This window comes from Apus apus, chromosome 1 (assembly GCF_020740795.1).
Source record: "Apus apus isolate bApuApu2 chromosome 1, bApuApu2.pri.cur, whole genome shotgun sequence".
Lineage (NCBI taxonomy): Eukaryota > Metazoa > Chordata > Aves > Apodiformes > Apodidae > Apus > Apus apus.
This window is the reverse complement of record NC_067282.1, coordinates 71,342,400-71,365,516: the sequence shown is the minus strand read 5'-3', so window position 1 is coordinate 71,365,516 and position 23,117 is coordinate 71,342,400. Positions and strand designations below refer to the sequence as shown.

General features: G+C 36.4%; 1 protein-coding gene across 10 annotated transcripts in view; it reads right to left on the bottom strand.

Moving 5' to 3' along the window:
* The window catches only part of STXBP5L (syntaxin binding protein 5L), a 197,332-nt gene that overhangs the window by 48,981 nt on the left and 125,234 nt on the right, over positions 1–23,117 (bottom strand). For 3 of the 10 annotated variants that reach the window (XM_051611733.1, XM_051611784.1, XM_051611740.1), the window contains exons 15-20: positions 20,976–21,193; positions 16,755–16,927; positions 12,327–12,452; positions 7,855–8,006; positions 6,168–6,239; positions 323–388 (exon numbers count right to left, since the gene is read on the bottom strand). In XM_051611733.1, the coding sequence (XP_051467693.1) occupies positions 323–388; positions 6,168–6,239; positions 7,855–8,006; positions 12,327–12,452; positions 16,755–16,927; positions 20,976–21,193 (807 nt within the window). The remainder of the gene's footprint in view (positions 1–322; positions 389–6,167; positions 6,240–7,854; positions 8,007–12,326; positions 12,453–16,754; positions 16,928–20,975; positions 21,194–23,117) is intronic. The other 7 variants (XM_051611748.1, XM_051611765.1, XM_051611811.1 and 4 more) reach the window with 3 other exon arrangements.

Below are 23,117 nucleotides of genomic sequence, written 5' to 3'. Positions count from 1 at the left end.
CTCCCAACTGAAAAAGTCAGAAGCCTTCTAAGAAAACAGAGAAACAACCTTCTAGCAGGAGGATATAGGAATATTCCTGCACAGTGTTGCTAATTGAAATGTTTTCATATGCTGCACCTCAGGGTGAACCAACAACATTCAATTTTTCTTTAAGTAAAAAGACTTAGGATTTTATTGTGCTACGTAATAAGCAGTTCCCCAGTAATTTCTTCTCTTTAGAACTGTAACTATGCCCTTCACTTCTTAGGGATTAATGAAACACAGTGATGCATGACATGAATGGCTTATACAGACTGCAGGAAGAGAAGCCAATCACCTTTACCTGAAGTGGGAGACTTGCAACGCTCTAGCTCCAGGGAAACTGGACTGTCACTGAGTTCAGTCAGGCCTGAAAAAACGGAGTCAAAAAGTTAAGTTACAATCTAACAGGGCATGCTTCAACTTTCTTGGCTGATGATCTTCCGCACTTTAAAGTCAGTTTGGAGAAAGGAATGGTGTGAAATGCAATGGAAATATTTTGGATAACTGCAGTTAGCAGGCTGCCTCTGTATAAATTTAGGTCTGGTTTAAAAATCACACCTCTTGTTAACTCAGATATGTTTTCTGAGTTCCTCAAGGTAGACTAAGAGTGACTGTCCCTAACAAGAGAAAGCAAGCAAGTACAGTTGAAAACTTAATGTCTGTGATATGAATCAAACTGATTAATCCCTGTCAAACTGCTGTGGAAGCAACACATGCTTTCAACTGTTGCAGAATGCAGGGAGGAAACCCTAAAACAGGTGGAGGGGAAAAAAAAAAAGACAAGAAAAAAAAAAACAGTACTGGTGAAAGAAGAAGGTGAATACAAAAATATCACCACTACTATGTAATATTAGGAACTTTCATATGAATTCACACTTGATAACTCATTTTACAGGACACAGAGGCAATTATAAGGCTGTCTGAACATAACATTCTATATATTCTATTTTGCAACAAGATACTCAATATATTGTTTATAAATATTTGCAAGGGAGTAATTTGTGACAGTGTACCATGCAAGGCAACACATAGCCTTCATTTATAGGGCTTAAGCTTGGGCTTGTTTCTGTTCTCAAACTAAGACCCATCTTTGGCACAGATTGCACGTACAAGTTTAAACATGCCTATTGGCATGCTAGGGAAAGCCTGAGTTCATGCTACTACCCTTTACCATGGGCTAAAAGCTGAGCGGGTGAACTGGGCATGGCCATGCCGATTCAAGTGTAGCCTCTGTTTGCACCCCAGGGTGCCCTATGGCCGGTATCCAGAGGTCCTCTTCTGTTACGAGGAGCTCTGACACCTCATGCCTGCTTGGGGCTGGCAGACAGCCCCGCGCCAGACGTGCATCTGCTCGCAGGGCCGAGTCACAGCAGGCAGGTCACAGCACCTAGTGAAGAGGAGCCCAAGCTCAGATGTGTGTCACTGTGGTACTGACACGGCCTTCACACACGCTCGGCATGTGCCGCACCCTGAAGGCCAGAGATCCTAACACAGCCTTTCAATATGCTTCAATCTGGCATCATGCCACTGGCAGCGTCACCAGTTTTTATTTTTGTGGCTTCAGGACCCTCAGACTCAGAGACCCTCATCTCTAAAGGGGACAGTCTAGTTTGTAAAAAACCCTGGTATCACTCAGTCACCAGTGCTGTTCCCTTTGTAGTAAAAACCAGAGGCATCTTAATGTAAGCACTGATACTTTTATTACAGTATAATGTTGAACTAGTCCAAGAAATTGGGAGAATCCAGAGCCCCAAAAAGCAGAATAAAAACCTTCTACCACTAACGAAGTTAGCATGAGTGCTAGAACAACTTTGAGAGTGCTTTGGAAAAAAACAGCAGTAATGTTAAGTTAGCAGCAATGACGTATTTGCTCCCTAATCATAAACTACTCATGTTGAAAACCAAATATTTTTTGAAAAATGTACTGGAATTTTTTTACTCAACTTGGAATCTGTGAGAGAATTTTATGTTCCCATGAATTGTGAGTCCAGTCACTTCTGAAGTTATGATACAATTCAGAGCTTGCTTATATATATATATATTTTTTTTTTTTTTTTTTCCTTCTATAATGAGTTCACAGAAAGAAATATTATGGTGCCACTGACCTAAGATTGAAATGCACCAAACCTAAGAGCAGCCAGAAGCTCTTGATGCTTGGTAACATTTTTAGAACTTACAGCAGTATAGATACTTTTCATTTATTGGTCTTTAAAAATGGTGAACATGTGAACTTCTGAGAAGTATAGACACCTTGTCAACTCACTATAATCTCTAACAATGACCACCAACAGATGCTTTTTAAAAAAAAGTGCAGTGAGTCCCAATGTTAAGCATAAGTGGTACTATGTGCCCTGTACAAGGGCACTGTCTTAAACTTAACGTTCTTCTGCCATAAATCTTTTCTAATAGTATGAGTGCTTCTCACTATCCATCCACATGTCCAAAGTCTCTATTAGTCTTCCTAAATTAGCAGTCCCAAAGATATTATATGACAATGATTTGCACAATCATCATCCACATGAATAAACATACATTTGTCAATTTTTGTGTGTTATCTTTGATCCCATTAAATGTCCTTTGTTTCCCTTCGAGATAAGAGTGTTCTCAAGCTCTTCTTCATGCTACTGCTTGTTTTCTACTGTCATTTAATTTTTAAGGAAACTAAGGCTAAATCTTTTCAATAATTCCTCATGGATAAGTATTTCCATGCAACTCAGCTTCCCTCTAATCTTTGAGAGATTACAACAGGTGCTGAAGTTAGTTACTAAAATATTTTCACTATTCATTTTAAAGTTACCTAGGCCCAATCTGTGTCCCAAGATATTTCAGTTTTAGCCAAAAAAATAAACAACCATTGCCAGCAAATTCTGAGTGCAGGTAGAGCAAGAAAAACATAGCAGCAAAACGAAAGGCAAATAACTGAGACTGGCTATATAAACAACCACCTGTGAGAAGATGTACCCATTGTCATTATAAAGAAATTGGCTTCAATGTGAACAAATTAGAAACATCTGAAAATAGTGCAAGACGTAAATATATCACATAAGACACTGAAGCATTTCTAAAGCCTCCATACATACTCATAGTTTAAAATTACTTTTGAATTTTTAAATATTTATCTCTATGATTAATTTTTTCAGATGGGTCATTTACTTAAAAGCACCCAAAGCCATCACATCTTTGCATATAAAGAAATGAATTATCATAAACATTCACAAGCCAATACATAAACCGAGTATTATCTTAATCTTCACACAATTACCACACCATTTTTCTGTTATTCTTAAATATGATGCATTCTTTGGAAATGACAGTTCAGAAAACAGCTTTTGACTTAAAACTCAACCTATATTAGCTTCTATTGTGTTGCCAGGTGTGATTTAAAGTGTCAGTTATTGATACATAATGACTCATAATACAGTTTTCTGTGTTCTCCTGTCAGACCAAGATTACTTTTGCTCATATCCTCTCAAGGGACCGGCCTGAAGGACAAACAAGAAGTTCTTACTAAATGTCTTCATTCTGTAAGTCATTAACATCCTTTGAACTTTCTGACTTTTTGGATGCTTCATAAAGGCTACTTATTTTCTTGTTTTACGAACAGATGGTATGAATTTCTAGTAGGAGATGCAAGCTGCTTTTGCAAGTTGTTTTTTTTTTGTATTCTATTGCAAATACTATCTCTCTAGATAGCACATATACTTTTTAAAATATTTGAATATATGTTATTACCTGATGGTAGATAACATTTACAACTTGAATTCAACTGAAGGAAAAAAAAAAAAGCCACAAACACCCAACCAACAAACACTACTGTTCTGCACTACTGCAGAGAGAGTTTACTTTATTTGCCTTGGCACATATTCTTGTTACAAAGGAAGGTGGCTGCCAGCAGATGTTATAGCAAAAGGAACAGGTCATCAACAGAAACCTACTTCCAGCTCTGCACTTACCTCTCACCTTAGCATCTTATTTTCCTCAAATTACTTCCCCTGAAAAGACAATTATGTTTCAGTCTCTCCCATAATGTATACCTAGAACTGATTAAATTTTTCCTTCTCATTTCTTCTCCTCTTGCTTCTCCCTTTCCACTTTCACCTCCCAAACCAGCAAATAAGCTGTCCTGATGCTAGAAGTCCACTCTAGGTGCTTTTCAGTCTAGCTCACGCACTCACACATTACTCCTATCTCCTATTACTCTATAGATAGATGGGTTATATTTCAAAACAATTATTCCACCACTGTGCTTTGCATATTGGATGCCCTTGCCACTGTTGGTTATGTCTTTCCTTCAGAAAACCTCTTGTCTCCAACATATTTATTTTACCTGTTTTCTATTTCTACATCTCATTTATACAACCATCAAAACTTTAGACCTAATGCTTATGTTACCACACGACTGCTCCTGCTTGTGCCTTAATAGTATCAGCTTCAATTGCACAGTTTCAAAAAATAATTTATTTTTCTTTTCCCATCATCATTCCTTATGAGAAGAGATAAACTTGTAAGCAAAATCCTAAATCCATTCTCAATACCCCTCTTAAAACATAAAAGACCTATAAAAAAGCATAACTTGGGAATGACCTGACCAGTGGAGATTCTGTATAAGTACTGCTAACAAGCTAAGACATTTTACAGTCTATGACACATTCTTGCCCTGTTCTCTGTCTTTTTGCCTGGTGCATCTTTCATATCATACAGTACATACTCCTGTATAAGTATCACATGGCAAAAGCAACAACCAAATAATGTTTGAGGAAAGAAATGAAGCTGGTAATGATCTTGCACAAGAGCCAGACTCATACTCTCGAGTCATGATGTATGCAGAAATATTTTGCAGACTTTTCAGATTTTGGGGTTGAAGATGAGAACAAGAGTATACATTTTCAGCTGTGAAAAACTCTATGGTTTGTGTTTGTAATTTTAAATGGACATGTTCATAACGCTGGTCTTTCATTTTTTTAGTGGAGAAAAGCCCCCAAATCTTTGACTGCAGTTTGTCCCTCGGGTTCTCTGTTACAGACTTGAAATTTGCAAGACCAGAGTAATAAACTTTAAGACATGATACACCAAATCTTTTTATGGACTGCTGGATTTGTAACTGGACTAGTCTTTTAACTAAAAAGGCCACTTTTCACAAAGCATTATGAAATAAAATCATAGAAACCAGTTGTTGAGTAATCAGTCTAGAGAAACAAAATAGAATTTCCTGTGGGGATGTAAAAATGCCTCAACTCTCAGTAGCTACATATTTCTGAATTTATGTGAGATGATAAAACAACTGCCACCCCTTTATCTTGCCTATACTGAGTACTCAATGGAAAATTGCCTATCCAGTTGTTCTGTGAAAACTACTTTAAGAAGAGATGAATAAGAGGCATACTGGAGACCTAATTACATATAAGCAGTGCAGTTAATTAAGATACATACAGCTCATGTGTTGAACAGTCAATTTTTGCAAAATTAATTACAGCTTTGTTCATGGCATTCTGCAGTGATGAATACTAATATTTAAATTGCGTATCACTATGATTCAAAATGTAAAGATATTAAAAACATTAATTTTCATAGCTTTCTTTGATGTATGTATTTTTACACCCACTTAACAATCCCCATTACAGATCAGAGGCAAGGGATGGTTCCCCAAAGCCAAATATTTCAGTACCAAACCAAGATTAAAATTTTAAATTTCACAGCACCCAATCCAATCAGTACTCTTTTGAGTCACATTGCTCTTCTGAAAATTGGGAAGAATTAATTAATGACTACATAATAATAACCAGGCAGTGCCATTGCAAAACAAGAAATGCTTCATGTAAGTAGATGTACACTGAAATTAATATAAAACTAAATATACTGTCATCAGGAATGTAGCATTGTTGCATAATAATTTCTAAAGGCCCAGTAAGCCCATTAAAGTCACTGAGGTTTTCTCACGAACTCTTTCAGAAGAAAACAGATCTGAAACATTTCTATAATAAAGATAATTGTAAAAAGTAAGCATGGTTGACATCACAAAATGTAGTAACTTTGCATGCATGCTGAATGTGTTTCAGAAAACACATTACAAAGCACAAACACATGGTTTTGAGTCAGGCACAGTCCAATCATGATAAAGCTATTTGCCTAACCTTTATAGAACTTACTCTGATAGGAAGTACGGATCCGTTTCGTTAAATCTGGATAAAAGTTAGACAGGCCACGCATGCAAAAGTTGTCTTTGGAACATGCCAGTACACCAGCATCAGCAGCAGGCAGAGGAAAGAGAGAAAAAACAGTCTAAAGTGAAAGGAAGTGGTATCATAACCAGCATCTAGAACAGCCAAGGTGAAGAAATTTCAGCAGATGCTTACCTTTTGATATAGATAAGGGAGATATAACAGGGAAAATAATAATAAAAAGTAAAGGACATGGGATGGATGGTGAGAAAGCAGCTGAGGTTTTTTCCAGATTCATAGTTTCTATGAGCAATCTAGAACTGCGTTTTGCTCCTTAGCAGCCATTTATCCCCAGCAGGCTCCATTCTAGCAGCACTGCATGGCTGGAATGCTGCCTTAAAGGACTGGTCAAGACTGTCACTGCCACCGAGAAATCTTACACAGTTACCCTGCAACTTTTGTAGAGGGTTCTGAAGCATGTTGCTTGTGGATAGCTGCTCACATCACTTCATGAGCTGCTGGCTGAACCAGAAAGAAAAGCTGAAGGGAGCATAAAGCTGCCTGTGTCTTCTCTCCTCAGCTGCGCCAAATTTACATCTTTAACACTTGGCACAGTTAAGAATTAGGCTTGATTAAATGCCTAGAAAGTCAGTAAGTGGTCTTTCAGGAATGGAAATAGGCCTGAAAACTTGGGTTTTATTATCTAAATCTTACTTTCTCTTCAGAATACAAACATATTCCAAATTTAAAAAAGTTTCCATTGACTCTGTGGGGAAATAGTATTTGATGATTTAGTGCAGGGTCTGCTGATGAAAATGCTGATGTCATAAACTCACTATAATCTGCTGCTTTTATAATTTCATGGTTCGATGTAAAATTCAACATTTTCAAACAGGTTTTAAAATCTAATTCTAAAACTTCACAGCTGTGGAAAACACATTTCATAATTGTGTCTGATTTTGGTATGTTACTATGGAATACATACAGTAAAAATACTTGAATCAGAGAAACTTCTCTTTTCTCATAAAAGTAAATTTTTTAGGTAACCAAAAATGTATAGCAAAATTTAGCTGCACTGATAGACTAATATTTATATTATACAATAGCTATCACTCACACATGTGATCCTCTTGGCATCAAATTTTAAAATGAAGTATAGCTGGATTTATAACTTTATATCAAGAGTTTCAATACACTAATAAAATGACTAATTTGAGCTAGTTGTGACACATAACAACATGTCTCTCAGGTGTTACACTTTTCCAAACACACCTGTCTAAAACCAATTAATAGCCCTTGGCAGAAGATACATTTAAGTTTAAATTGAAGTCTTAATTACTGGTATGACTTTACTGAAACCAGAAACAAAACAGCATGCAGGATACACTTCAAGTGACTGCCAGAGAAACAATTTACTGCTTTGCTCATCATAATTTTTTTGAAACTCAGCTACGGGAATTACTTGCTGACCTCCATCCCAAAAGAACAAACTTCATAAAACATTTTGTTTCTGAGAAAGTGTCAGTACTTAAAGCAGGTCAGGTTTCTTTTGTCAAGTTACAGAAAATCCATTGGCTGGCAAATAGTCATGCATTTCAAAAGCACTATAAAAAGCCACAGGCAAGAAAAACCAAAGAACATATCACGCTCATAACCACCAGCATTTATTTCCTACCTGCAGCAAACTGCTTGCTTTTGCGGGGTGAGCGGGGCTGGCGCTGGTATGGATCACTCGATCCATAGAGGTCAAGGGTTCCCATGCTCAGCAGAACTGTCTTCTGCATGAAGTCCACAACAGCCAAACCATTGCAGTTTCCAAATGCCACTCTACGAAAAAAACCAAAACAACGTTCATCAGAGGTATAACTACTATGTAATTACAGAATCCTAGAATCTTAGGGGTTGGAAAGGACCTCAAAAGATCATCTAGTCCAATTAAATGGTGCAAGCAATGATTATTGTTTATTATTATGAATTCTGAACATTTTCTTCAGAAACTACTCAAAGCTTTAATTTTATAATTCTTAGTGATTGATAATCCTGAATTTATACAGTTATGTCCTGATTTTTCACTTCCCACTTCAATTAACCTTCTGTGCCAAACACATTGCAATGTCTAAATGTTGTTTTACTGAACAACAGAACTCAAGTAATAATGATGTAAATTAAACCTACACATCTGGACATACATCTTAAAAAGGGCTCATATATATAAAATAAAAATTAAAACAGAAATACAGAGAAATGTATGCATAATTGTTATACTTAATGTTAAAATGATAAATGAAATATATTAAACTGTATTGTAGAGATACCCAAAACTGAAAGGTATTTATAAAATTTCCTTCCAAGTCTGCCAGCTTGGCTACAGTATAGATTCCTGCTAAAACAGCCTCTACCCTCCTGAAATGCTTCTACACATGGCTTTTTGATTGTGGGTTGATTCATGAACAAGATATCTCAACTGGCATGAGACTGCTTAAAATACAGACTGCAGGCTTGTTATATGGAAAAGAGATGGAACAAATGATTTCTTTTGCTGCCTAGAAAGTCCCTTTTGAAGCATTCTGCCTCAGTTCTTCTCTGTTGCTTCTGCTGGTTTCTGACACCATTTTCAGAAAGAGGGAAGAACTTGTATTTTACCAGCAGCACTTCCTCCTCTTCTCCCATAGAAATGTTTCCTGGTCTCGTTTTTTTTCCCCCTCTTGGGAGGGATGGAGGTTGAGCTGGGGGGGGGGGGGGGGGGGGGGGGGGGGGAAGGGGAGGGGATGGGGAGGAAGGAATCTGTCTAAGGCAAAGGAAAATAAAACTGGGAAAGGAAGAAAGACCTGGCAGAAAGTCTCAAGTCACCCATAGCATATGGAAACCCACATATCTCAGCAGATAATAGCTTTACTTAATATTCTTACTAAAGCATTAAGCCTACTTAAGATTTAGTATTAAAATAGATAAGCAAAATGTATTAATTTGTTCTAGTTTAAATAATGCAAATAAATTCCCAGAGCATATGACTATTAAAAGGATCCATATGCCAAACTTGACACTGCATTACTGAAGACTTGATTTAAGCAGGAATATTATATACTGACACTTATTCCACACAAACATCTCATTTTCTATCAGACTGCAATTTGAACTTCCAGATAGAAAGGACTGCAGGTACAGCCACAAGGAAATTCAAAATCCCAAACCGTGCTCAATCAGATTAGGAATATTTTGCCGTCAATTCTGTCATTTAATGTAAAAAGTGACTCAGGTGGCCAGTTCAAAGCCCTCCAAAATATTTAATTACTCAGTTCACACTATAAATGAAAAACCATAAGGGAAGAGAGAAGTCACAAGATGGGAGAAGGGTAGGCAGAACATTTTCCTCTGTTGTACTTTTCCTCTGCTTCCATTACAAAAAAGATGGCTCCATATAGGAAATAGAAAAGGTAAAGGGTGAAATATAAGGTGAGTTTTTCTTATTTGTCGAACTGGCAAATTAACACAAGATCTACAACTGTGGCTCATATTCTGCTGTTTATTACTACACCATGTTTTCTGCCCTTGACTTAACACTGATTTTAGTGCAACATCTATGGAAATACTATGATCATAGTATTTTTTTTCTCCATTGATTCTTCACTGATCTGTAGCTTAAGCATCTACTAATATACATCAGCTTCAAGTGTGCACAAATGCACTTTTATTTGGCAATATTTTGTGCTAATGTCACATTTGCCAGAAGACCATTCTGTGCAAAGTTTTATGTCTTCATGTTTCTTGACACAAATTGACTGATAAAGAAGAGTAAAATATTATTTTACTATTTGATTTTTTCATTCTTGTATTTTACTTTAAACCATATGTTAACAGGCATTGTCAAATAAAGGATATTGAGTAAAAAGGATTACTAGTTTGAGTGTGACTGACAGCAGTTTCTCTGTTTGTAAGTCCCTGTGTTCTAGGTGGAGAAGAAAAATAAAGGATAAAAATGACAAGTGCCAATCTTATCTGCTAATGCTTTAGGCAATGAAAATTTTACCCACCTGCATTTTGAAAATTATTAACCTGAGATTTGTTAATTTTGGAAAACATGGGTTGAAAGAAGAGCTAGTGATCATTCACTCTCTGGCCAGCAAATCCACAAAACAGATCATCACTTCCTTGTCTGCATTTTTCTAAACTTCTCTAAATTTACATATAGGCATGGATATAGTATTTCTTATACCTAAAGAAATTACTTTTCCCAGAAAAATCAGAAATTGTTCATTAATATTATAACACTTCTGAGTAATGATCTCAACAGACATTACTATTAACAAGGCTTAAAATAAATTGCCAACATCCAAGTCTTTATAAAATCAAATACCAAATAAACACAATGAATTTCTTCTTTTTGAGTGATGAATAGAATTAGTTGCTAGGAGATTTTATATTCTGGATATCTTTCATAGAAATGTCATAAAATCCTCATCAGACTTTCTTGACAATTAATATGAAGATTGGTTGAAAATTTTTAATACATGGGCTGGTAATACATTTTCAGAGACTGCTTTCAGACAGAACATACTTTAACACAAATTTGTATTTAACCTTGTAGATATTCAATTATCATTGAAGCATTTAGTGAATTTTTCTTTTCTACTTTCATAACATAAAGATGGTTTTCGATTATTCATTTCAACAGAAAAAAACCCCACAGATTCTAATTTGTATCTTGGTACTGTTAAAAGCAAACAAAAAATACATTAAATAAAATTTCACAATGTCTGAGGTACTTTATTTTCACTGGGGATAATTTATTTTTTTTTAGTATCTCCCTTTAGTTTTGTGGCTGCAGTTATATCAGGGACTCTAAATTCCTATACTTAGGAACTATCCTATTACTATATTTGTAATATACAGTTCCAAAAATCAAAGTAATTGTACCTTGTCATGGGTCAAATAAAAAGTTGAGAGAGACAGGACAGAGGGAGAGTAGAGGCTCTGCAGAATAAATTTAAAGACATAGGCCTTTTTCGAGCAGCTTTTGTAGGAAAGTTAAATTACTGGGCTGATTTATTGATACATGCATTTGTTTCTGAAACACTCATGGTGATTTAAAGGAGGCTGTCTTGTAAACTACTACAGATCCTAGTGAAAGAAACAATTTAATGCATCTTATTGACTCTGCTATGCTTATGAAACCACTGTGAGTACAAGGAGAACTGCAGCCTATCAGAGTAGTTTACAAGTGAGAGAATGGTGGGATTATCCCTCAAATCGGGTGCTGCCTTGAGGCCTGAGATATGCAAGGGAGCAATGTAGGCAAAATGCAACAATTTGCACAAGTGAAAAAAACAAAAGAAACTTCTAGAGTTCATGAATAGGAAACTGGAAATTCAGCCCAAAGACTAGACAAAACAGCCCCTCGCCAACCATATTTTTGCACAAATATAAAGGTTCTGCATAAAATTTCCAAAGTCTCTAAAGAGAGTCAAGTGACTTACTGAAAATCAGTAGGAGTCAGACACCTAACACCCATTACAGCCTATAGTTTTTATTGAAATAACACCTTCTACAGGGACAACCATTTTGATGTATCTGGGAAAACTTTAAAAACTGGAAAAGAAATTGAACCTGGCAAAAAACAAGTCATACAGACACTCTCACTTGCATTTCCATACAGAATTTAGCATTTGAATGTTCCTAATTCAATTTTCAATTTCAGGTCACTGGTTCTCTGGCAAATAGAGATTAGCACAGACATAAAAATCTAACTTAGTTACGGTGTCATGATAAATGACATTTAACACTTAATCACAACACCATTTTCGGTGAAGTGTATTTCATCTTGGTGATCTTTTCAAAAGAACTTTTAAAATTACAGATTTGAAAGATAATTAGGTTTTATTTGAAAGGACGGATAGAATAATGTGAAAATATTGAGTATTTTAAATAGGAAGAGTAAAAATATTGGTAAGAATGGCAGTTTAACATCTCATATAACAATCTTTGTGTGAGTTCAACTAATTTCTCCCCAAGAATGTGGGTTATAGCACCTTTTGATTAGTTTTACACTGACTTTAATTGTCTGCAGGAAACCTCATAGCGTAATTGGAAAATACATGATGCAATGCAACAAGCAATAAACCAATGCAACCTTAATTTTGAGTTACTTACAGTCCATAAGCAGAGTTTATAGCAAGACTTGTAATCTGTTGTGGAGGCTCACCATCCACCCACACCAACTGAATAACAAGATCTGCTTGGTATCCAGGCGGCATTCGCACAGGTCGAGTCTTAACGCTGAGAAGAAGAGGGACAAGATAAGAACAAACACACACAGAGACTGGGCCACAAATAGCAACTGCTTCACATGAGAAAATACTAACGAAGCACAATATCTTAATAAGTCCAGAGCAGCACCAGCATTTGTAGCACACTGTGCTTGTACACTTGTACACAGAGATCAGGCACTCCATTCAGAACAGGAATATTTTGGGAGGAATTCCAGGTTTGACTTCCATTTCTGTTGTAGAAACAAATCTGAAAAAGTCAGTATTTCCCACAAAAGAAACTCTGGAGCAGATTTAGGTGGGGTCAAAATAATGTTTGCTTCATCATTTTGCTTTTTCAGAGTATTTTCTTATGCTATACAATGCACACTTATAAATCACCGTGAATAATCAACTTGAATGAAAAACCTGAAATGCCAAAACCTTGGAACTAGGCATTTCTGTATTTTGAACTTTCTTGCTCTGAAGTAAAGCATGACAGAGAAATGCAAAGAGGCAAGAGAAGATTAAAAGATGTACCTTTCTGTAGTGCTCCTCACCATTGAATATTCAAAACTTATGGACTTGATGATTTTATTTGTCTAGCTAGTGCAAAAAAAGTCCTGTTTTCTTCTTAGGAGTATAATTACCTAATATGTGAACTGGTCTTAATGAATGAATTCTTCCTACACAAAATCTGCTATGATTATAAACACCTCTTGTCTTTCGTTATGGCAAGTTCATTGACTTGCAGAGCAGGTAAGGAAGGAGAACATATTAAGGGGAAGTCTAAAAACTGCACACTTCTGTATGACTGCTTTATATGTATTCTTGACTGGTAGAACTTAATATGATGGAAGGAAGATATTATGCAATAATAGCAATATGTTGAGGTATTCATGTTATTCATTAGTACATTCACACAGTAGATAGTAATATATACATAAATCCCACTAGCCAGTGTATTTTTACTGTAGCTGTAAAATGGTGAGACTGCTTAGATTGCATCCTTCTGTACACAGTCATAACAGGGTCATCTATCACATATAATTCCCTATCCTTGCGAAAAATAGTACCCAAAGGCAGACTAAAAATCAGGAAAGGAAGGAGAGCTGCTAGCTAATATAGAAATGGATAACACATTCTGAAGAACTACAATTTTTGGCACATACTTCCTTCTGCTGTAAGCACTTCTCTAAACATGTATCTCTACCATAAATAACTGAAGCAGTATTATCCTACGTGCTGGATCCTAGAGAAGAGACCTTTGATGACTCTGATGACGTGGACTGTCTCCTGAACATGACTATGACATGACTCAGCAAGCCTTCCAAGCCCTGGCCCATATACCTGAAAAGATGATGGGTCATGTTGGAAAAAAATCTAATTTCTATTCAAGTAAGCACTTCTCTCAAGAGAGAGCATTCAAATTTAGCATCCAATAAGAAGAGGTATCAGGTTTTTTTGTAGCTACACTGACTGCATCTGTTGGGATGGAGGCCTTGGTGGCAAATAGGGCTACTGGCAACTGAGGAAAAATGAAGTAAAACGTAACTATAGAATGGCACCAAGTCAAAAGTTCTGAATGAGATCACTCCAATAGCACAATGGACAATATACAAAGCAAATAGACCTCTAATTCTGACAGAATTTATGAAGAACTGAGGATTGTGCAATACTTCTCATACATTACTGGTCTGATACAGAGCACTGAAAAAGACTAGACATGGATGTACCTTATGACACAAAAGAGCTAAAATCTCCAGTTCAGTGTTAGCAGTAGAAGCACTTGAAGACACTTTTTGGAAAAGTTCTTAAAACATAAGGACTATATTATTAGTAAGACCTCAGTATCTGTGGTGGATACAGCCTCAGCCAGCTGCCCACCAAGATGATCTCTCATTCCTCCTCCTCAACAGGGCAGAAGAATAAAACAACATGAAAAAGCTCATGGGCTGAGATAACGACAATTGTAAATGCAACAGACTCAACTTGGGGAAAGGTAATAGAATGTATTACCAATTAAAATGGAGCTGGATGGTGAGAAAGGGATTGTATGAGAGAGGTATTTTCTCTGTGCATACAACTATTTGGTTAAAGACCATACGACTGGAATAAAATAGTTTCAGATTTCACTATTCAGTTTGTCATTCCATTGTTACTGTGGTATCTTCCTCTTCAAGGATGTTTGAGCCATTTCCCTGGTTTCACTAACCATCTTGATTCAGTGTTGATATTTAGCTCTTCACCTTGTTTTGTATTGCTTTTTTTAAAGTGTTTATTTTATATGAAAAATAGTTATGTGGATAATCACAAATACATCAGTTTATTACGTTATTATAGCTGCATATTTAATGATAACATCTGAAATAAGCAAGAACAATATTTATTCCACACTGCTGCTTGCTTCTCTTGGTAACATTTACTTTTGACTTCAGAAAAATCCCAAGTTTTCATTACTTCAGTCTCTTCAGTCACTTATTTCCTAGTACCTATTTGCAGACTAAACCCCAATCAGTCATTCTGACTTCTGACCAGCAAAAATTACATAGTGTGGAGTACCACCTATTTGCTCTTATGAGGCTGAGAAGCCGATATGGAAATAAACACAATGGAGTCAAGATTAAAAGCTAGTCTGTATATAATTTTTAATGTGGATTGTCAATGCAGCTCAAGGTGTGCACTCACCCTCCATGTGTAATGGCTGCAGCTTTATGTTGTTATCACTGTACTGCTGCCCGCCTGAACGACTTGCATACAAAATTAACATCATTCAGGTCTCTACTGGGTTTTCCGCATTTCCAGCATTACTTTAACCTTATAATCATAATTCTGCCCAGAATAGAAGTTTTTTGACAGAAAAAGACTGTGGACATGGTTAGGTTTTTTTGGGAGAATTGTGGTTATTTAGATGGCCTTCCCTATTGAAAAGGATAAGAGTGTACACAGTATATTTATAATATACATGGAGGTGGGAGTATGCTAGTAACATAATTACTTTGACTCCGAAAAATCACTTCTCTATCAAAGCACATTTACATTTATTTTGTGTAAAATGGGACAAAAATCAGTTGGCCAGCTTAATGTGACATATGGAGTTAAGCTAACTCCTAGAAACTAATGAGCAGAACCTCTACTGGTTCATTACAGATCTTCTGCCTCCAAGATCAATAATTCCTCTCCTCCCCAGACCAAATAAAGTAAGAATCCCTGAAGGGAAAATCTTAACCACTGAAATAATCGATTGCACTCTTGCCAATTTCAATGTCATAAATAAGTTATTTAAAATATCCCAATGTGAAATCTACCCCCACCTCTTATATTGTTTTTCATGGTTTACATTAAAGATTAAACTGAGGCCTGAGATTCTGTCTGACTGAATAAGGTGGACAAATTAACAGGATGCCAAAAAGTGCTGTTAATTTCACAAGAACAGTGTAATGATCTCGCTTTTAAACACTAATGCTATTTTCAGGAGCTTAACAGCACAAAGTATCTGCAAAGTCAGGCAATGCTCATTTAAACTGCTTTTGAAAAAATCAAGGCATTTGAATTATTTAATAATAATCACACTAAAATGATAATGAATCCACTAAAATGAGCAATTATTATCAGCAATGCACTGTAATTGCTGGAAAAATGCAGTTTATCAAGTTTTGTATGGAATTCTGTTTTGAAACTATTCAAGCCCATTTATCTGCCTTATTAGTAAGAACATATTAATCTACTCCAAACAGTTGCAATGTGTACTCTAGCAGACAATTTGCTTCTTTCTAAGATTAAACATATACACTTCCATACAGTGGAACTGTTTCATAATCGCGTATTTTAAAGATTTTTTCATGAGTATGAACACAGTTTCCATCCTTTACACACCATAAAATGCATATACTACTTCCACAAAGAAAGATTTTAGTTTTATACTAATTAATGAAGGAGGGAAAACTCTGCAGATGTCTGTTTTATGGAAGTCTCTTAGTGAACTAAACCCAAAAATGTTCCTCAGAAATTCCTTGATTTACTCTGTAGTGCTTGTATTCCATTAACAATTGTGGGTCTGAAATGAAGATTTACTCCTAGATCCTACTGGAAAATTACAGTTGAACCTCTACAGTAACAGTTTTTCTTCTGCATAATTACAGCTAGCCTTTTAAAATAACTTCTAAGTATTTTGCCGTGATTTTTTTGTTTGTTCCATATGCTGGTTTCTTCTCATTTTGTGTCACATATATATCTGATTAACCTCTTTTTCTTGATAGTTGACTGATTGTTAATACAACAGATAAGGCTGCTTTTTAGAAAGATAAAACTTTGAACAATGGTGTAGACTTACCTAAGACACGGGATACTATCCTTCATTGTTCCTTCACATGCTACAGTGTTGGTACTGCCTGAAAGGCTCTTTAAAGAAGGAAGCTGGGAGGAGGCATCTGGAAACGGAGGAATTATTTCCGGTTCAGGAGTAATGATATCTTCTACTTCATACTGAAGTCGTACCTCTAATGACTTAAATAAATAAAAAGCTAAGTTATAATTTAATAAAGAAAGCTGCTGGAAGTTCTGCTCCTTTCAAATAAATATCATTAAGCCTTTTTCTAAAAGTAAACCCCCACATTTATCATCATAATTTGTAGGAATATAATCGTAATTTGTTATTTATAAAGCCTAACAGCAACATCATATAGGAACTAGTAATTTACCCTAAGCTGATGGAGAAATACATACGTATATTCTTCCAGTGCTGATTTTGATTCAAGCCTTTTATTGTAGGTGAAAGGCAAGAATATAACTTTACAGAATTTAAAATGAAAAGAGAAGTTAATCACCCTCAAATAAATATTTTCACATAAGAAGGCATCATTCAGGCTAAATTTCATGCAAATTTTCTGCCTATTGTCTCCTATCTTTTTCCTAAGCAAATTCATTAAAGGAATGATCACCACCTCTGCCTCCTCATTGGCAGAACAACAGAGTCTTTGCAAGACAGGTTTTAGGGGGTATGCAGAAGCCTGACAATGCGGGTAGTACTGGTGAATGAAATTCATTTGGTCATAGGTGGGGGTCAGGAAGTTGGAGATACTGTCACAGAAACTTCCATGTTCCTTAGCGTAAACATGAGTTTGGCAGATTCTAGAAAGCAAAGTTCAAACCGGCTACCTTTTGTTTTCCTTCTCTAGATAGAGAAAAGGAGACAAATGAGGCCTAACCATGCTTCAGTTCTTTCCACTAATTCAGGAAACCTTAATTGAAGGACTCCAAAACTCAGAGGAAACTGGACAGGTAGATCAAATCTATATTATTAATCATGTCAACAAATTACATTAAAAACTGGGCAATTCTTTCTACCTCATTAATTTTCCGAGGAGATCCCTATCTCAAAGGGATAAGTTCTTGGGATTTAACATCTTTGCCTTTGACATGGTCAGTGGGATTAAGTGCACCCCCACCAAGCTGTGTGGTGTGGTAGACATGCTGCAGGGAAGGGAGGCCATCCAGAGGGACCCTAACAGGCTTGAGAGGTGGTCCCATGTCAACCTCATTAAGTTCAATAAGACCAAGTGCAAGGTCCTGCACGTGGGTCAAGGCAATCCCAAGCATAAATACAGGCTGGGCAGAGAATGGATTGAGAGCAGCCCTGAGGAGAAAGATCTGGAGGTGCTGGTTGGTGGCTCAACATGAGCCAGGAATGTGTGCCTGCAGCCCAGAAAGCCAACTGTGTCCTGGGCTGCATCAAAATAAGCATGGCCAGCAGGTTGAGGGAGGTGATTCTCCCCCTCTACTCTGCTCTCGAGAAACCCCACCTGGAGTACTGTGTCCAGTTCTGAAGTCTTCAGCACAAGAAGGACATGTACCTGTTGGACTAAGTCCAGAGGAGGGCCACAAAGATGATCAGAGGGCTGGAGCACCTCTCCGATGAAGACAGGCTGAGAGAATTGGGGTTGTTCAGCCTGGAGAAGAGAAGGCTCCTGAGAGACCTTATAGCTGCCTTCCAGTACCTGAAGGGGCCTATGGGAAAGCTGGGGAGGGACTGTTTATGAGGGCAGGTAGCAATAAGACAAGGGGCAATGGTTTCAAAGTAAAAGAGGGGAGATTTAGGTTAGATATTAGAAAAAATTCAAACACTGCAAACTCCATCTTAGTGATCTCTCACTGGCATCATCTGTGCCAGAATGAAGATGACAGTGATAAGAAAATAAAGAAATTTTATGAAAATTGGGAGATAAAGATCAGTACTGAAGACTCTCCTGTTTCTATTACCATTGTAGTAAAATATAAGATTTCAGAATTAAATGATGCTGCTCAATCAGAAGAGAAAGAGCCCTTTCTCAAAATTTCACTTTCATTTAGTTCTTCCAAATTCCATTTTTTTCCTGAAGCAGCTAAGAAACCTATGGACAACATTCACCTTCAAAGACTAATGAGTGAAATATTGAGTTCAGGAAAATCCAGTCTCCTGGAAGTAACTGTAGTTGACTGAAACAAGTTATAATGCTGTTTAATCCTCATGAAGGAGTGGACTAACTGTTGAAGAGTATATTCTTCAGATTGCCACATTAGATGTGCATCATTCTTCTTCAGATATTTTCTTCAATGTTCCTTTTTCTACTAAAATTCATTTTGTTAAGATCTAGCTATCATCCATTTGCAGAAACCTTTCAATAGCCTCCATGCTTCCCATTTACCACAGCAATAACATCAGAAGACCGATGTGAGGCAGTCAAACAAACACGGGGTCCTTAAAATGCTGGCATTTACAGACTGAACTCAAGGTGAGTTCAGGCTGGTTGTTAGAGAAGGGAGGATACCAGGTGCTAGAAACCTGGGCTCACCACAGGCAGAAAAGAAATCCTGACATTGTCAATCTCAGTATGGACAAATCCAGACAGCCTGAAGTCAGGTACACATTTCAACAAAGACTCTCATACTTTTTACTAAAAAAACTCCCACCATTTAAGAGTGAAGATTTGAATGCTTGCAGCAAAAACGTGGAAATGAAGAGATAAGACCTATCTCAGGGAGGCACAAAACCCAGGAGAACTCAGTGACTATGCTGCCAAGGTTAGATAATATTAAAGCAAACCTTCAGAGAACAATTCCTCATATAAAGGCTTCTTAAAGGCTTCTTAATTACAGATGAAATCTGAGAAACAGTTAAATTGCACATATCATAACACTTCAGAAGATATCAGTTCTGATGCAATTCAGCCACAGAAGTAAAAGACATGAAGACAAAGAAATTACATTATAGGTAATAAAAGATAAGGTGCACTTGTTATGGAACAACCTGAGAATACTGAAATGTAGTAATTTTAGCAACACTATACACAAGCTGGTCAGTAAGGGGAAATTACTGTTGATTAGTTTTAAAACTTTCCTGAAAGGATACATTCAACCAGCTTAATAATTGCCTCTGGGGGAAAAATATGAGAGGAAAACAACAGAACATCTATAGGTAATGAATTTTCTTACCAGATGGCAGATGGCTATAGGCCAAAAATGACACGTTTTTGCCAGGCTACAACTACAGTACATTAAAATAGCGTGAAAAGGAAAAGAACGGTAATTGGGGAAGGTGTAAAATGAAAGGGAAATTTTGCATCAGCCCCTGGGGTTTGTTGAGAGCTGGCAGATGCAAAGAAATACTTTCTGGTAAGGGAGTGTTGGGAGTTGCAAACTGTTGCAAACTGTTCTCCAGGCAAGCCTGAAGGAGAGGCAGTCATATTTAGTTTGGCTTTGAGTTAAAAGTAGTCTCCTGTTAAACTTCTGAGACTTAAGAAAGAGTGTTTTAAATTATAAATGTTGTTCAGCCACACTGTTAGCAGTGACTGCGGATCCTGTGCAAAAATTCAAGGTTTAAAACAAAGTCAGATTTGCTGTACAATGATGGTAAGAACAAGGTGAGTGCAGTGCAGTTAAAAAAAACATGAACTGTATGATTCTACCTGAACTAAGGCGATTGCTTGAGCCACAAAGACAGGAAAAGGAGTATTACTACAAAGCTTAGGAAAATACCAAGTGCTTAGCCATAAATTATCTGACATTCCATAGTCTCCATTTTTCGGGAAACAAAGAAAAAAAATTAAACTTTTGATTTTGCTAAAGCCAGTGATAATTTTCAGTCTACTTGTGGTCAGATACTATGAACATAAATTAAGAAGGTGAAAGACTTGAATTTAAAAGAGCATTATTATGTATGTATACAATGTACATTATCTGATAAAAACATACAGCTGTCAGTATTTTTAGAGCAAGTAAATACAAGAGATTTACTGTATCATAAAGTCTTAAAAGCAAACTCTGTCAGAAATCTATACTAGAAGTTACTGTAAAACCAAAAAAGTGGAGAGCTGGCTCCCAAAACCTGTTAAATTTTTGTTACTAACTTAAGTAGGATCAAGATTTTACTCAAAAGGTCTAAAATGGAATGTCCCTAAACCTGTATTTATACAGCTTCATATTAATTTTATTCAAGTAGATGAGCACAGACACAGCAAGGCAATCTGATTTAGAAAATATGTTCTCTTATAAGATAGTAAAATTTTGAGGGACTTACTGCAATTTCAGTATTTACTTCATGTTTGCTGAACCTGTAAACAACCACATATGCAGAAACTCCTGCCACACAGAAAATTCGGCTTTCAGGACACCAGTACATCATCTGAACAGCAAAAGGATCTTCTTCCACAATCTCAGCTGTTGCTTTTCCTTCTCCCTGTTTCTGTTTTTCAAAGACCTTTGATGTTTTAAATTTGTACAGCATCTGTAGAGTAACTGGAATAGATTAAAACATATTTAAAACACTGACTAATATGAAGCAAGTCAATTATAAAAATCAAGATGGTATGGCGGTCCAAGAAAAAACATTAGGAAAGTATTCTAGTAGCTTGGGCAACATAAAGACTTTCTGAATTAACAGGAGTTCTAAAATGTTTTGAATTTCTTGGCTAATGGGTATATCTATATTTATACCTGTATGTAGAACCTTAACATCCAGAAACCTTTGTCAACACTAGAGAGCAGTGAATTCTGGAAGTAAAGGAGGGATTATAATTAACCACATTTTGTTATATTGATACTCCTCCCTGTTTTTAACTACTTTTACATTAATTTATCAGTGGCATTAACTAATAACTGGCCCAGCACCTGGGCATAAAGGCAAAGCCTTTACATACATTAATGTAACTGTGGTAGATCAGTCTATCTGGCTTGTGGAACAAGGGCAACAAAAAAGATGAAAGAACGGTCTTTTTATTCTGTAACCAGAGGATGAAACAACAAAACTACATTTTCATTTTGCAGTGCAGAGTTTTAGCATATAATTTTTTAATACATTTTGAAAAGTTTTTAGCATATAAAATGCTACCAAATTTTCACAATCTGCAGCAAGAGCTTCTGTAATGAATACGTAATTCTTCCTGCCTTCTGTGGCGGTGGAAGTGGCCTCAGGATGCCCTTAGTCTCAGTGGCAAACTTAGAGTGGCACTTCAAATCAAACATTATGGGTCCATGCATACTAGCATATTTGTCATAGTGCACAAGTACATGGCCAGATTCTCTATGCTTCTGTAAATTACTAGGTACCATCTGCACAAGGGCAAATAAGAAACAGCAGTTACTTTTGAGCAAAGATACATTTTAAAAACAGCCTCGTTGGTTTAGCAATTCCCTGTCTCCCACAAATCTGTGCTTTCAGATACAAGATTACACAATTAAAATACGTCTAATAGCAAAGTATTTTGTGCCTTCAAACATCAGTAGGATATTACGTTTGCTATGAAATCTCAAAGGAAATTTGAACTCTCTTCAAAAAGTTAAGACCTTGTAAATAATAAACCTTTGTAATAATTAAAACCTTGTAAATAAAAACTACAAAGTATGGTACCAGTAATGCCCTGAAAAGCAGAACTTAGTCCAGGATATTAGAGATGCACAAAAAGTACCACTGCTGTTGAAGGGACTGTGAATATTCATGATCATCTAAGCTTTTACCTTCAAGAAAAATTCCTACTGCAGCATGTACATAGTGATTAGTGGGTTATGTTTATATTCCCTATGAGACGTTTTTTCCCTTTCCCCATTCCTGACAGAATGGTAAAAGAAATGTCTAACACTGGTTCCTGTGCAGTGTTTATGCTAAATGCTTTGGGGCCTTACAATCATCTGTATTGCAGATTATTGCAGACTATTGCACCCTAACTTTAGTGACTGTATTTGCACATTCTTGTCAAGACCATAAGCATGTCATAAAATACGCACAAGACAAGGTCTGATGCCCCACATTACTTATCTAAATAAAAGTTATGATCCTATTTTTGTTCATATCAGAGCTCTCTCCGATGTCTGCCTTTGCAGATAAACTCTTGTTGACCTGATTTCATTTTTTTTTTTCTTTTTGGTGTTGACCATAACATAAAAATACTGGAAGATGTAAACCCTAAGCAGCATGCACCTGTTTTTCTTCATTCTCCAAACAGACAAACTATATAATTAAAAAAACAACTCCTCATACTGATGTTGACATGCCTACATAAAATCCCTTTGTGAAATGAAGCTTTGTAAGCCTTCATTTGCTCTATGTCCATCCTAAGGAGTGAAAATATTTGGTACTAGGTAAAAGCAGAATTACCTGACAAAGTCACCAGGCTTACCTGACATTAAAATTTGTAAACATTCCCCATATTTGGCTGGAAATGGT